Consider the following 14,954-nt stretch of genomic DNA (forward strand, 5'->3'; position numbering starts at 1 on the left):
GCCCCCCCGCACCGCCGCGCCCACGCGGGGCCCCACGCACCGCCCTGCCGGGCCCCCACGGGGCCCACGCGAGGAAGGGTCTCTCCACCAGGATTCCGGCCCGCCCCGGCTCCCGCGACCCCCGAACGCCGCAGGTCCCGCCGCGGGGCGGGGGGGGGCGGCTTCAGCACCCGGGACAGCGCCCGCCACCGCGCGCGGCTCCGCCCGGATGGGCCCGGTACGGCTCGGCCCGGGGCCCCGCGGGGAGCGGTGCCGGGGTGCGGTGCCCGGGGATGGGGTGCCCGGGGGGTGCGGTGCCGTGCCCGAGGGTGGGGTGCCCGGGGGTGGGGTGCGCAGAACAAGCACCCACCTCGCCCCGTTTCCCTCCCCGGGCGCGGGAAGCGAGGCCGGTGGATGCACCTCGCCCCTCCCGCCAGGGAAAATAAACGATTTATAGGGCAAGAAGATGACCGGGTGATTGGGGAGCAGTGCTCGGGCTCTTGCACCCTTGGCCGGCTCCCCGGCTCCCCCCGGGGCTCCTGCTGCAGCCCTGGGAGGGGGGACAGGAGCTGGGCCCCCCGCTGTACAGAGGAGCGAAAAGGCCTCTCTGGGGGTGGTTTGCTCCCTATTTTTAAGCGTTAAGGGAAGAGGAAGGGTGCAATCCGTGTGTGTCAGGGATTGCCGCCCCAGACCGTGCAAGATTTGTCTCAAAATGAAACACCCGGGGCCCGGGTAGGTGGGGTCAAACCCACTCTCGGGTCGCAGTACAGCCAGGCAGGGAGCTCCCAAAACCAGCCCTCCCAGCGGGAGAAAGGCTGTTCCGTGCAACCGCCCTGCCAGGCTGGGAACGGCAAACCTGCCCCTGCCACAAAAAGCGTTTAATACAAGGGGCAGGATCCTGATCTCCCTTCAGCTGTACAAATCTAGAGGCCAAATCCAGCAACACCACCAGTGTTTCCCCAAACCTGCGCCGTGAGCAGATCAGAACCATGGCACCGTGACCTACACAATTATTACACCTATTTTGAAAAGTATAAAAATGTAAAAAGGAGCCCGAAGGCAGTATATCTCCACCCTAAACACTGAGCTTCATCGCTGAAGGGAAGGCACAGATGCAGACTTCACTCACACGATATTATCTGTATGCTACATAGCAATCTGAAGGATATTTGCTCTCTAAATAAACAGTAAAAATCAGATTATTTCAGGTATTTTCTGCCATGAGATGACAGATGCTTGCTACAAAGAGATTCTTTAAATGGGACTTGAAAATACAAACTGTATTTCTTTGCCCTTCCCTCAGCAGGGTTCTTCTTCCAGCAAAAAGAGCAGGAGTGTTTTCCACATTACCACCCTGCGAGGCAGGGTCCCCGGCTCGGCCGGGAAGAGCCCCGCGCACAGCTGCAGGAGCTGCACTGTCTCATGCCTGCGTTACAAATCATTAGTTTTTAAAAAGTTCTACCTGCTGCAGTGTTTTCTGCATGTCAGAATAAAGCCCAGATGCGAGCGGAGCAGAGCGCATGGATCTCTGCCCAAGTTCATTACCCCCTCTAGAGTTAAGAGCTGGGGGAAGGAGGGACCAGCAGTAATGGATGAGCCGGGCGCCTGGCAGCCGTGGCTGGTTGGGTTCAGAGGTCCTGCTTTGGGACAGCGGGACCACAGCAGCAGCGAAGGGCTCTGGCTTCCCGAAGGAAAGCTCCTGGGAGCCGGCGGCAGCCGTGCAGCGCTGGGCAGGAGCGGGAGGAGGATGCTGGAGGAGCTCGGGAGTCACCAGCCGCTGCGCCTGGGGGGGAACAGCCCCTGCGCCCAACCACCACAGTGGGGTCCCAGGGACAGACTCTGCTCTGAGCAGAGAGACCCTTTCCTTGGGCCACACCGGGCTCCAGCCACCCGCCCCGGGATGGTGGAGCACGGCCCCCCCGGCCGGGAGCCAGCAAGCCACTACAGCTGCCTCTGGGGAGCGGCTGGGGGCTGGATCCTGAGCAAAGCAAAAGCATCAGATTGCCCAGAGCCACGTGTGGAAGCAAAACACCCGTGCACCAAGGTACCAGGTTCATGTACAGGGTCAAGTGCAACAGGAAGAAGCAGCGAAGTCCAAGCACGAGCGAGCCCCGCCGTTCAGGTAGTCCAGTCTCGTGGCTGCTGCGTGGCCCGGGGTCCCTCCTCTGCCACGGGCCAGTGAGGGGACCTGAACAAACCCACACTGAAATGGCATCTACAAATGGTGCCCCCCCAGACTTGACACCCTCATTTTGTGAAGCACCCACCCGCGGGTGCAGACAGAGCCTGGACATCAGCCCAGCTCCCACACCCCCGGCACGAGGGGCGGCACGGCCCCCACCAGCCGGCCGGGACGGCGGGTGCTGAGGCTGCGTGACTGCACCTCAAGGGCTGAAACCTGCCAGGATCTTCCAGTGTATCATCAGAGATGCTTAAGCCATGCCATGAGGAAGCAAAGAGAGCATAAATTCCTCTCGGAGCTGGGAACACCTCCAGCTGCAGAGCCTGAATTAAGTCCCATTTCCAGCTGATTTTCTGCCGCCACAGCAGGATGACAAACAGACACCAGGGCTGTGTGGGGGCCGGGCAGACAGGGAAGGGGAAGAGCCAAGCGTCCGCGCATCTCGGGCGCACTTGGAAGGTTTCATTTTCCTCCTCGGTTTTAATTTATCAGGAAAAAAGGCCCGGAGCAGATGCTGTCTGCTGTTGCAGCCACGCAGCCCTGATGAACCCCTGTGTGTCTGACAGGGATAGGAGGGAAGGTCGCTCGCACACAGAAGCGAGAGCAGAGCCAGCGGCTCCCAGACCAGACAGACGCCGGCGCTCGCTGCGTAACGAGGTCCCTTATCTGCACGCTCGCTATTGCTCTGAAATAGCTGGCGCCTCGCTCCCAGGGCTCCTGTTCCAGCCCAGGGACTCGCTCTCAAGGATGAAACGTTCCTTATCTCCGTTAGCGCCAGGTTTTCTGCCTACTGCTTAATTTGGCATGTGCTGTTGGTTCTGCTCAGGGTGGGCATCTGCAAGATGGGGGAATCCAGTGGCTGTTTCCATGCAGTGACACCACAAAGACCCCAGCAGCACCACGTCCACCGTGATCACAGCTCGTGCGCCCGTGAGGTTTGCATGCATGTTTTCCCTGGGAACGCCCTTTGTTGGGCAGCAAAGGCGAGCCTGCGGAGCTGGAGGTTGCAGAGAACTCTGAAGAGCTGGATGAGAGGTTGGAAGTGGGGGGGGGAGGGAACCTCCCGGGGGATCACCCCGACCAGGGCCCCGGGAGGACCCAGACCCCGCAGGGCAGCCAGGAGGATCCCCCGGGAGGATCCACTCGCCGGGGCACAGGGACTGTCCCCCGGTGACACGGCCCCAGCCCGGCACTCCCCAAGGACACCCAGAAACAAACCGAGACGGGGTCAGTCCTTCCCGCTGGTGACCAAGTGCCGCTCATCTTCGTTCTGATGCAATCCAAACCCCGTGTTTTCTTTCGATAGCAGCGCTACCCAGCAACAGCATCTTCAGCTTAAGGCATCCAGGAAAGAAAAAAAAAAACAACAAACAAAAAACCCCACAGCTACTGAAGCGCTGAGCGTTGCCTCATGCATTATTTGGAAATTCACCTTTTTAAGGGTTCGTGCGGGGGCACCCTGAGGCTCACACCCCCCGCTCTGCGGCACGGCGGGATGTTTGCTCTCCAGTCCCCGCTGCCTGCCCGCCCTGCACGCAGCCGCTCTCGCCCCCGACGCTCCCCCAAGGGCGGCCGGTCCTGCATCCCCACAGCCCCACGAGCTGCAGGGCCGGGCACGGAGCTCTCCCAAGGTCCACGAGCCAACGCTCGAATCCGCGGCTGCCTGGGAGAGTGGATTGGGTTGTTCATCTCTCTGACGGGCAGAATAAACACCCTCCACATTGATACGAGCTCATTTCTGATACTTGTTTAGAGACTTGACAATCCTTGTATAAAAGGATTTCCTTCCACAGCTGAAGTTTGACATTCCTGCATTATTAGATTATTTGCAAAGGTCTGCGTGCGCTGCAGGAAAACAACACTACCGACATCCAATATTACAACCTCCCCTCCACAAATCATCCCGGGCGCAATAAGCCACAGAGACAGCGCCCATTTGAAACCCCCCGACGCAGAGAAGCAGCCAGGGGAGGTGGTGGGGTGGGAGCTCAGGTGAGTGAACACAACCCAACCACACCGTAACAACAAAAAATAATAAAAAAACCTAAATCAAGCAGGGAGGCAGGCCCGGGAGAGGGTTTTGGACGGAGGGAGTCCTGCCCCAGACACACCAGCCACTCGGTTCAGACTCCAGCGCTGCCGCGGGCTCCTCGTGCCACTACCGGCACAGTCCTTCCCGGCGGCACGAGCGGGCTGGGAGAGCACCGGGGCCCCGCGGACGGGGAGAGCATCCCCGAGGCACGGAAACACTGCGGCTCCGTCCCCCTGCCCGGCTCGGGGACGGCCGCAGCCCCGCGCCCCTGGCCCCCCACCCTGGGGAAGCCCCGGGGGTCCCGACACAGCGCAGAGGAAGGCGGTGGGAACCTCCACCCACCGCGTAAGGGCTTCGGGAGTCACAGGTCCTTGCCCAGAGCAGCCCCCGCGCAGGGCAAGGTTGTCTAAAGCACAAAATTCAGAAGAAAATTACTTGAAAATAATTATTTCTTCAGAGAACAATTCATGCCCATTTCCAGGCCATTAAATCCTTCCTCCTCCGCAAAACCCACCATCAGGTTCCCGATGTCACAAGTGTCAATCATTTTGGCAACAGTCCCCTCTTTCCAAACCACTGTTTTGAGGACCAAAAAAATCAGATGTAAAAAAAAAAAAACACAAAACAAAAAAACCCAACAAAAACCCAAACCAACCACCCTTTGCACCTCCAGATTATTTACTGCTGTATGAGAAAAGCCTTCCCTGAAATCCAGGTCTTAAAAGAAAAAAATTATTTAAAAAAAAAAAAAAAATCAATAGTTTAAGTGACTTATTTGTGCTGCTGAAGGTTTGTTTCCCAATTTTGACACTGTCTCTCTGTATTTAGTGCAGCCTGGGTCTCTCCACCGGGATGCCAAGAGATATTCCTCAGTCATGATTTGCACTCATTTCTCCCCATTTAGAGAGGCTCAGTCGGGAGCGGAGCTGAAGATGGATTCAGACACGCGGCGAGGACGGTGCCGGTCTCCTGCGGCCGCGGGGAAGTGCCGCCAGCCCCTGCCGCTCCCGGCGGGAGGAAACCAGCGCTTCTGCAGCTGGGACCTGACGCCTTCCCTGGTGCCGTCGGCTGCCTGCATCGGGGCTCCCACCCCGTTACCCACCACAGGGCTGGTGGGACCATCCCTCTGCCTCCTCCTCCCCGCACCGGCTTCCCCAGGACTCGCCCCAGCCCCAGCAGAGCCCAGGCTGTCCTGGAGAAGAGCTGGCCCAGGCAAACCCTGCTGGGGCAAGAGCCCGCACGGAGCACAGAGAAAGCCGACGGCCCTGCAAACTGGGGACAGCATCTCCCCCATCCCTTGCTGCTCTCCTGCTTCCCAAACCCTCTGCTAGCGCTCAGCAGCCTCGTGCACCCAGTACCCGACCTGGATCAGTGCCCTTGCAGAGCCCAGATGCCTGGGTGATGGGCTCACGTCCCCTCCTGCAGCAGCCGGCCTCAGTCCAGGGCAGCCTGGGGCTTCCCTGGGGGAGCAGAGCCCCGACACCGTGTCCCGGGGCCCCGCTGCAGAGGGAAGGGGGAGCGTGGGGGAGCGTGGGGGCGAAGGGTGACACTCCTGCTGCACAACACCTCCCCTCTCCTTTCTCTCGGAGTGCAAGTGTCCTACCTCCCCATCACCAGAGTGCCTCATCAATCATGTTCCCTCTAATTAACTTCTAATTTACCTCTTTAGTCAAATCTGTTTACAATCAGAGACAAGAAAACATGACCCAACGAGAGGTGCGATGAAGACTGGTCTCTCTCCCTGCAGGCTCCGCTGCCTCCGTGCCGCAGCCCAGCCCGGCACCCAGAGCACGGCGCTCTGCCTGTCCCCGCAGAGCGGGCACAGCACGGGCAGGGCAGAGCACGGGCAGCAGTGGGTGCATCAGCCCCGCGTCCTGCCCAGAACCCCCATCGGGGCTCTTCCCAGCCGCGCTCCTGCTCCCCGTCGCGGCGCTGCCCCGGCCACCCCTGCCTTGGGAAGGTTTTAGCATCTCCCCGTACGTGAGGTCTCCCCCCACCCCGAGCCCTCGGGGCCGCCTCGTGTCCCGTGCAGCCCCGCTGGCACACGGCCACCTCGGGGCAGGCAGGGGAAGGAACGCGTGGCTTGACGTGCCAAGGGCTCACAGATGAGCCAAAGCCACCCGGCTCCTGCCACCTCGTGAGACGCCCCCGCCGCCGCCTCCAGCAGCTCGGAGCCCGACGGGTGCTGCCTGGGTCTGCGCCGCGCCCTCGCCCCACAGCGATGCTGCTGCCCCTGAACTTTAACCCAGGTCAAAAAAATCAGAAGGGGTTAAACCAGGGAACAAACCCCACTGTCCACAACCTACAAATGCTTCATTAAGAAAATGCGTTGTTATCAGCTCTACGCTTTAATCCTCCCCCAATTACAATAACGACATTCTCCACAGCTGCTAAGGCTCATGGCACCCATCTCATACCTCCAAGGCTCTTCTGTGCTGCTCAGCACCACAGCAAAAATGAGCTGGCCTGCAGCAGCACATTAAGCTGAATAATTATCTTAATTAATAACAGCGGGCCCAGGTGGGCATCCAGCCCATCCCAAGGACCAAGGCAGAGGATCCGGCGTCTCCCAGCAGCAGGGCTCGCGGTTGGGGCGCAGGTGCACGGCGGTGCCGGATGCCGCAGGCTCTCCCGACCGCAGGAGAGGCACGAAGCAACCTCCCTGCCCCAGGCGCCCCACGGATAAAATCTGCTTTTGAGAGAGCAGCTTAGCTCCCACAGGCCCCAACCAAGATCACGATTTATTGGTCATCATCCTCTTTCAGCGCACCTCCCTCCCCTCACCAAATTTCATTATTTATCTGCCGAAAATATTTATGGAGTGGGGATTTCTCTGGGCACAAGCATTAGGAGCGGCAATGCAAGCCCAGAGGCCAAGCCATGGATAGGGACAGCCTGGGAGCAGGGGGAGCGCAGGCGGGAGCGGTGGGCTCCGATCTGTCCGTGCCGGCGCGGTGCCGAGGTGCTGGAGAGCCAGATCCCAATGCAGCACCCCAGCTCACCAACACCCGTCAGGCCTTGGGGACACTAAAGGTTTTTTTCATGCTTTACCAGGGTTTTGTACAAGACAACAGGTTTTGTACATCCCAGACAGGGCAGGGAGCTGCTTTCAGTCCCTCCGGCACACCGGGACTGCCAGGCAGAGGATCCTAACTTTTGTGCAGCAGGGTTCCTCCCTCTGAAAGAGTTTGGAAATTAGGAGGAGAGAATAATTCATCAACTGTCTTGTAAAAGCCTGACTTGCAGTAACAAGCTCTGTGCTAATTCCTCACAACATCCGGAGCATCCTTATCCATCGCAGAGAGACGCGACGGTTGGGCTGTGCTCAGGTAGGCACGGGCATTTTGGTTTTTTGTAATCCCCGCAAATATCTCCTTCGGCTCAGAAAGAAAAAAGTCAGCGAACACACTCCTCCAAGGCGTTCCTTCTCCCAAGGCCAGCCCGTCCCTCCGGCACGGGAGCTGCCACTGCCATCAGGCCACTCAGCAGCGGGTTCCCGTGCCGTCCCCTGGGCAGGCTGCGGCACGGCACGGTGCAGCGGCACGGCGCGGTGCAGCATCGCAGCAGGGCCCCAGCGGCCACGGGAACCGCGAGGGGCAGGGCAGGGGGTGGCACCACGTCCCCGGCCCTGCGGCCCCCGGAAAAAAGCTGCGCTCTCCCAGCGCTGCCTCCGACTCACGCCACGGCACGGGCACCGGGTCCTCCTGCGGCCACCCGCGCTAGAGAGCAGGCAGCGGCTCTGGCAGCGGCTCCGGCAGCGGCTGTCCTGCGCCCCAGCCGCCCCTTTGCAGCCCGTATTGCCAGGCACAGAGAACACCAGCTTGCAGGACGATGCTGAGCCCCAGTCCGCATCACCAGTTGTCCCCATTCCAGGTGGGAAAGTCATGACCCTTCTCCCGAGCCAGGACAGCACTGACCGCTGGCACCCGGAGCAACGCCACCGCCCTTCTCTGCTGCTGCCCCAGGAGCCCAGAGAACCCACACGCCTCAGCACCGCCACGGCACAAAGCCTTTGGTTCCTTCACCCACTGTCCCTTGACACGAACACTCACAGCGAGCGTTCACTGGCACAAGCCACTGTGGCAGCCACTGATATGAGCAAATGAAAAAACCCAGAAGAAAACTACCCTGAACCACCCGGTGAGAGTCGTGAAAGCTCGGGCTCGTTCCTAGCACAAATACCCGCTCTAAGAGCGACTCTCACCCCAGCAGAAGCAGCAACACCCCACGTAGTCGCAGGGTACACACCGTGATAAACCACCACTGCTTCCATGCCAATTCTTTCCGTGAACTATCCAGAGACTTAAAGGGTTTGGTGAAGCGCTTTGAAGAGCTAACAAATTACAAAAGGGAAAAAAAACAAAGCAAAGCTGTCTTATACAAGAGGAACATTCATTACGAGCAGCCCGAGCTCCCTCCAGCAGCACCGCTCCCGGAAAGGCGGAGCCGGCCAGCCATTAGAGCAGGGAATGATTTTCAGCCCAGAGTCTCCATATTTAGTAACCCAGCTAACGCATCGAGAATGGAAATGGTAAAGGAGGAGAAATTTACTTTCCGAAAACGAAACTCCAGCCGAAGCAGCGACACAGGAGAGGGGTTTTCACTCCCGCCAGACGCTGCTGGAGGTTTTACCCACCTGAGAGGAGCCGACTCGGAGCAGCGATCGTGCACCGCACGCCCGCACCAGCTCACTAACCGTGCACTGGAATGATCACGCATATGCACACACGTGCAGCAAATCGAGTGAAATCAGATTAAAGACAGTACATTTGGATTTAAAAAAAAACTTATCTTGTACTCAGGCATTTATAGTACTATTTTCAAGATCCTCCCTGCCCTTTTCCCCCCCAGACACGTGGCCCCTACTTTTCAGTCGAAGCTGTTTCACAGTCATTAAGTTCCCTTCTGTTCTGCCTCAAACCTCCTTCTTCACACCCTCACTTTCTCCTCGGCTTTTCAAACGCAAGGGTACTGTGAGACAGGGAACAACAGATCATCTTCCAGGAGGAAAACCAGAGACCGGCTTTGACCACAAATCCACCATCTGCGGTGTGGAAAGGGAACAATTCCCAGGCTCAAGTAAAGTGAAAAACTAAACATATCTGAAAGATTAAGGAAAAAACACCTTTAAGGAAGCGGGTTGAAAACAGAAGAAAGAAATGAGGAATTCAAACAAGTTCTGCACCGAAAGCGTATTTTTGTAGCTTTTTGCGGCTGCTGAAACCATGACTTCCATGTTGATCCCCTGAATAACAGCGTTTGATAGCACCCAGGCCAGCAGTGCCTACGCAGTCATGATTGAAGGAAGCCTTTAAGCTTCCCTGACAATGCATTTTTCTTGGAGATAAAAAATGAATGCTGCCAGCATGCAAATCTCTCTAAATTAGGCAAGGCCCAGCTTGCTGGAGCTGCGATGTTTTGTGATGACAGTCATTAACTTTAGCAGAAGAAAAGAGGATGCGGGAAAATATTCTCAGCTACTTCTTGTCCCAGTTGGGAGTCACTGCTCGGGGAAGTGGTGGGGTTTGGCACGCTGACATCTGAAATTACACTGCAAGTGCAGCAGAGTAACAGAAAAATGAGCTGCGGTCTGTTCCACTGCAATCAGTAAGTCGGTCAGAGGCAAATCACTTGGTCTTTCTGCAGCTCCCACAGCACACCTGCAAAAGGCTGCAGGAGTGGGGTTTTCCCTCTTCTACTGGTGAACTTATTGCTGCTATAAAAAGCCAGACTCCCAGTTCAAGAATCGGAATACTATTTTCTACAGAACAAGCACAGCCAAGACCTGAAGCCAACTGCGAAATGGAATTTGGGCATTTTATTGATTACTTACCTTCCCTCTTAGTTTTGAGTATAGCCTGGACAGACCCTTCAGGAGAGGTGACAGCTGACCGGCCTGTGCCAAAACTTGCCTTTGATTCTGACTCACCTTTGGGAGGATTTAGCAGAACAGCTAATGTGGTTGATTCCTGGTTTCCCTCTGCCACTGAAGAACAGTTGAACTGGACACATACCAATGCCTCAGCCTCCCCAGTTTACGTCAGTACAGTGGGTCGTACATTTTCATTAATGTATCAGGCTGGAATAACTTGCTAACAATCTCTTGGGCTACCTGGGCTTCCTCTTTACCCTCCCTCTAATCCCTGTATTGTTTCACACCGATCCCTGCAGTTTGACTTGGGGTGGGGGGAAGGAAAAGTCTTGAGCTGCCCTACTGCAAGGTATGCGGCTGCATTCCCACTCACAGCGGACTACTTAAATAATAAACAAGGAATTAAAAAAAAAGCAAACTATCTTTAATATCTTCAAAATCCCATTTAGAAGCAGTTTCATAGAAACATCACTTTTATCATGCAATCAAGGCTGGAGGAGGGCAATAGAAGGAGGGAGAACCAGACACCATGTCCTCATGAGCAGACACGGAATTTGGCCCGAGTCCTCAGAAATTCTCCAGCAGATCCAGGATCCGCTTCTGCTCGCTCTCCCGAAACTCCTGGTTCTTCCCATCCCCGATGTTCTCTGCGTACTCTGCGGGGGAGAAAGCAGACAGACAACAGGCATTGAGTGAGATACTAGTGAACGGTGGGCAACTCCTCTCGCAGATACCACAGCAGAATCCAAATCTGCATCCACTGCAAACCACTGAATGGGAATTTATGCAAGGAGCATTCATGGTTTTTTTCCCCATCCCAGGGTTAAAGCTTTGCATAATAAACATCTACTGACCCCTCATTAAAAGCTTTTGTAGGAAACAGAGACCGTAGCAGGAACACCCTGCTCTCGTCACTAAGCAGCACAACAAGCCCAAGCAAACACTGGCACCCATTCCCCGGCGTCTAACCGTTTAGAAAGGTGACAGTCCAGGTGCTCCTCCCAACTCCTCTGCTATCCCAGCGGAGCAGCCCACCGGCAGCTGTTTGAACTGGAGAGTTGTACCGCTGGCCTCTCGCAGCCCAAGAAATTCAAAACAGTCCTGGACAACACTGGCTTTCCAGGTCCCTTTTACCATCAAGTACCATCAGGGAAGGTCAGGCAGGGGCTGTTACACAGTTGTTAAACGCTCCTAGCCCTGGGTTTAACCTGTCTGCTGTCCAAGCACCCTGAATGAGGATTTCTGTCAAGTGGAGACCAATTCCCCAATCTACAAGTGCTTTTAACCCATACGGAAGAAAACACACTAGTTCAGACTTAACTACAAACAAACCCCTTGTCTTCAGGCAGAGGATACCAGACCCTGATCAAGGTCTTGCCCATCCATGCACTCAGCCAAACACCGCGGAACCAAAAACTTCCTCTGCAGCTCTCCTTCCTGACATTCATTTAAAGCTGGCAGCTCTCATCCCCGTACCAGCTACCTCCTTCCTGCCACCAGAACCTGCATATTCAAAGATGGTTTAAAAAGAAAAAATGAAAAGCAGGTTTTGAGCTGCGAAAGCAAGGAGCTGAACAAATCTTCGTAAATCAGCAGTCTGCCTGGTTAAACGGTGTTTTCCAGCCTCCGCCTTCTCGCATTCTTTCCCTTCTTCCTAAACAAACAGAACAGCTTGTATTCAGCACCTGAATGGTAAGTTGCTGTAGAAAGTTTGCTTTAATATTGATACGTTCAGCACTCCTACATGCTTCTGAGCTCCATCAAAGCCTTTATTATAAGAGACCGAAACGAGTGAGGACAGGGAGAAGTTAGCCGATGTGGGAGTCTTCCCTCCTGCGTGCACTCTCGCTCCCTCCATGCACAAGAAGCAGAGTTCTTTGCCAGGGCCTCTGGGAGAAATCCTTTTAATATTTATAAACTGCTACAGTACCTGTAACAAGAGCAGGCGGGTGTCCTGGTTTCGGCTGGGATAGGGTTAAATTTCTTCCTAGTGCTGTGTTTTGGATTTAGTACGAGGAGAATGTTGATAACACACTGATGTTTTCAGTTGTTGCTAAGTGCCCTCCTAGTCCAAGGACAGTTCCCGTGCCTACTGACTGAGCTAGGTACACAAGGTGGGAGGGAACATAATCAGGACAGCCAGCCCAGCTGGCCAACGGGGTATTCCATACCATGTGACGTCATGCTCAGTATATGAAGGGTAGGCGTGATCCAGGAAGTACCGATCGCTACTTGGTTATCGGTCAGCGCGGGTGGTGAGCAATTGCATTGTGCATCACTCATTTTGTATATTTTATCATTATCATTATTATTTTCCCTTCTTTTTCCCTGTTCTATTAAACTGTCTTTATCTCAACCCACGAGTTTTTCTCACTCTTACCCTTCCGATTCTCTCCCCGTCCCGCTGGGGGTGGGGGGAGTGAGTGAGCGGCTGCGTGGTATTTGGCTGCCTGCCAGGTTAAACCACGACAGCGGGCAACGCTGAGGTTTGATGCAAGTGAACCTGACCTCCTCGCTGTCCTGGAGAAGGGGGACCAGCACAGGGAACTCTTCCCTCAGATGGAGGAGAAACTCTCCATCGCACTTAACGAAGACAGCAGCAAGCTAGTAATTTGTTGTAGCTACCTATGTGTTGGCTAATTGCACAAGGGAAAGGCCCCAGCAGCCCGGCGTCAGCTCTGCGGCGGTTTGCACGCGTTAGCCAAGGTCTGCACCACAGCGTCTGGGGATCAAAACCTGCCACCCGCTTCTGGCAGGAGATAAACCCCACTGCGGCAGAGACGGGGTTACCCTCCCCGGAGAAAGCGCCAGCTAAGGCCAGCGTTTGGCTCAGGTTCTCCTGTCCCCTTCGGGCAGTACCAGAGCTTTCTGTCAGCAGCTGTGCCCCGCGGGGAGCTTGCGGAGGAGCGGGCTCTGTCCCCAACGAGACCTTTCTGTGCTTTGTCAGGGTACGTGCCTCTGAAACAGATGCAGCAACCGCAATTGCCTGTGTTTACTGCAGCCCAAGGGCAACGCTTCCCCGCCTGCCGCTACCTCTCGACAGCTCAGGACACCCAGGCGAGGGACAGACGTGGCCTCCGAGCCTGGCGCAGCGCTGGGGCAGCCCGGGTCGGCCCCGGCTGCAGGCAGAGCTCTGCGCTCAAGGCATCCGCACCGCAGGCAGCGGGCTCGTGGCCCAGCTCCAGTTTTCGCTTTAAGGACTGCCAGGGTACTTGAACATACAACTCAAGCCGGGAAACTGCCGAGTGCCACTAATGATACTGCCCTTCTATTGTCCCAGTGAGATCACTCAGACAAAAGCTAGCCACAAATTCCTCTGATCTTGTCCAAAAGCTCAGCATTTTTCCTTCTAAATATTTAGGCTTCGCAAGACTAAAATCCCAGTGACTCCCAAGGCAGACTGTTTACTGGGTTACCAACAGTTGCTAATGCTAATTTGAAGAGACCAGATAAAATCCCCAGAACCTGGCTTCAAAAAAAAAAATCTCCCACCGAGGTTTTATGTATTTACTTTTTTATTTAAAATTCCACCACTTCAGTGAGACAGCAAAAAAATTGAATGTAAGCTCCCCCTGCCAACAGTTAAACAGAGCTTACACATTGCTGTAGCTACACAAAGGGAAAAGACCTAAGATTGGTTTCTGCTTCATTAGACAAAATACAATGGTTACAGAACAGTAAAAATCAATAGGGAAATATTGAAGCTTGTAATGGATATTGGAAGCTATAAAGCCTGCACATACTGAGGGACCACAGGCCAAATTTAGCACAGCCTCATGACATACCTACCTTTTCTTTTTGACTACCCATGCTAACAGGTTTGGTTTATAACATTCAATAGGCATTCCACCTTCCCGGCTCCCTGATGTGCCCATTACCTCCACTGAAACCAGATGTCTCGCCTGGCATCAGCTGTCAGCACCTCTGGGGAGGGAGCTCTGCACCTCAGTTCCTGCAGGGCTCCTCTGGCAGCAGCTCCCCAGCAAAGGGAGCAGGTACCAAAGCCTGGTCTCTCCGGATCGGTAAGGAACAGCAGCATGCTTTCCCGTTCCAGGGCCGAGTATCGCTATTTAGAGAGGTCTGTGCCTCACTCCATTCCCGATGAGAGAGATGGAGACCAAGAATTGCCCCAAGATGCAGACACTATTTGCTGTCATGAAGACCAGTCTCCACCCAAAAACATCCTCCCTGCCAAGGCACACACCGTTCAGTCGTTCCCTTCCAAAGGATAAACTAACTGTCCCGTTGCAAGTAATGCTTGATCTTCAAGAAAAAGGAACTGTGGGAGGACTGGTCAGCCTGCAGAAATGCATTTAATGAGCCTTCAATTATTCCCTGCCCACTCCTCCCCCTTGAAAGCCCTACCATAAGAAAACAGTCTTGCTTCCTCGCTTGCATCGTAAGTAATTCTGAGCAACCCCAAGGGATCCATCAGCTGTCAGGTTGCCAGAGAAACATGGAGAATATGTAGGCCATAAAAATCAAACTAAAAACCAAGCACCTAATTAGTATGCAAAAATAGAAAATCAAAACTGAACAAGAGCAAAACACTGAACGAGAAGTAAAAATAAACCAGCCCTCCTCTGTCCTGAGAGCAAGTTGGAAAGTGGCCTGGAAACATTTCAGCCAAGGCTCAAGGCTCCCAACCTCTCAGTCATTTGGGACAGAGAGTTCTAAGTTCAGACACCAATTAAATTTCAGAAATCGCCCGCTGGCCCCCCAGCCCCGCCGCAGGCACGCTTCCAGGGTCCACAGCCAAGCCCACTCCTCCAGCAGGCAAGCTGTGTTCAACAAACCAGCTCCTCTGGAGGCAGGTCCGAGGTGTCCCTTCTGTTAGAAGACGGTGAATCTACACTGACAACGTATTTGGACACAGCTGTGTAACTACT

At 55.2% G+C, this 14,954-nt stretch overlaps 1 protein-coding gene across 5 annotated transcripts in view; it reads right to left on the reverse strand.

Annotated features, from left to right (window-relative positions):
* Positions 1–10,467: 10,467 nt before the first annotated feature.
* The window catches only part of CTNNBL1 (catenin beta like 1), a 58,707-nt gene continuing 54,220 nt past the window's right edge, over positions 10,468–14,954 (reverse strand). For all 5 annotated transcript variants that reach the window (XM_075166958.1, XM_075166953.1, XM_075166954.1 and 2 more), the window contains one exon: positions 10,468–10,721. In XM_075166958.1, coding sequence (XP_075023059.1) covers positions 10,633–10,721 — 89 coding nt within the window. In that variant the 3' untranslated portion in view covers positions 10,468–10,632. The remainder of the gene's footprint in view (positions 10,722–14,954) is intronic.

Source organism: Calonectris borealis, chromosome 17 (assembly GCF_964195595.1).
Source record: "Calonectris borealis chromosome 17, bCalBor7.hap1.2, whole genome shotgun sequence".
Taxonomy (NCBI): Eukaryota; Metazoa; Chordata; class Aves; order Procellariiformes; family Procellariidae; genus Calonectris; species Calonectris borealis.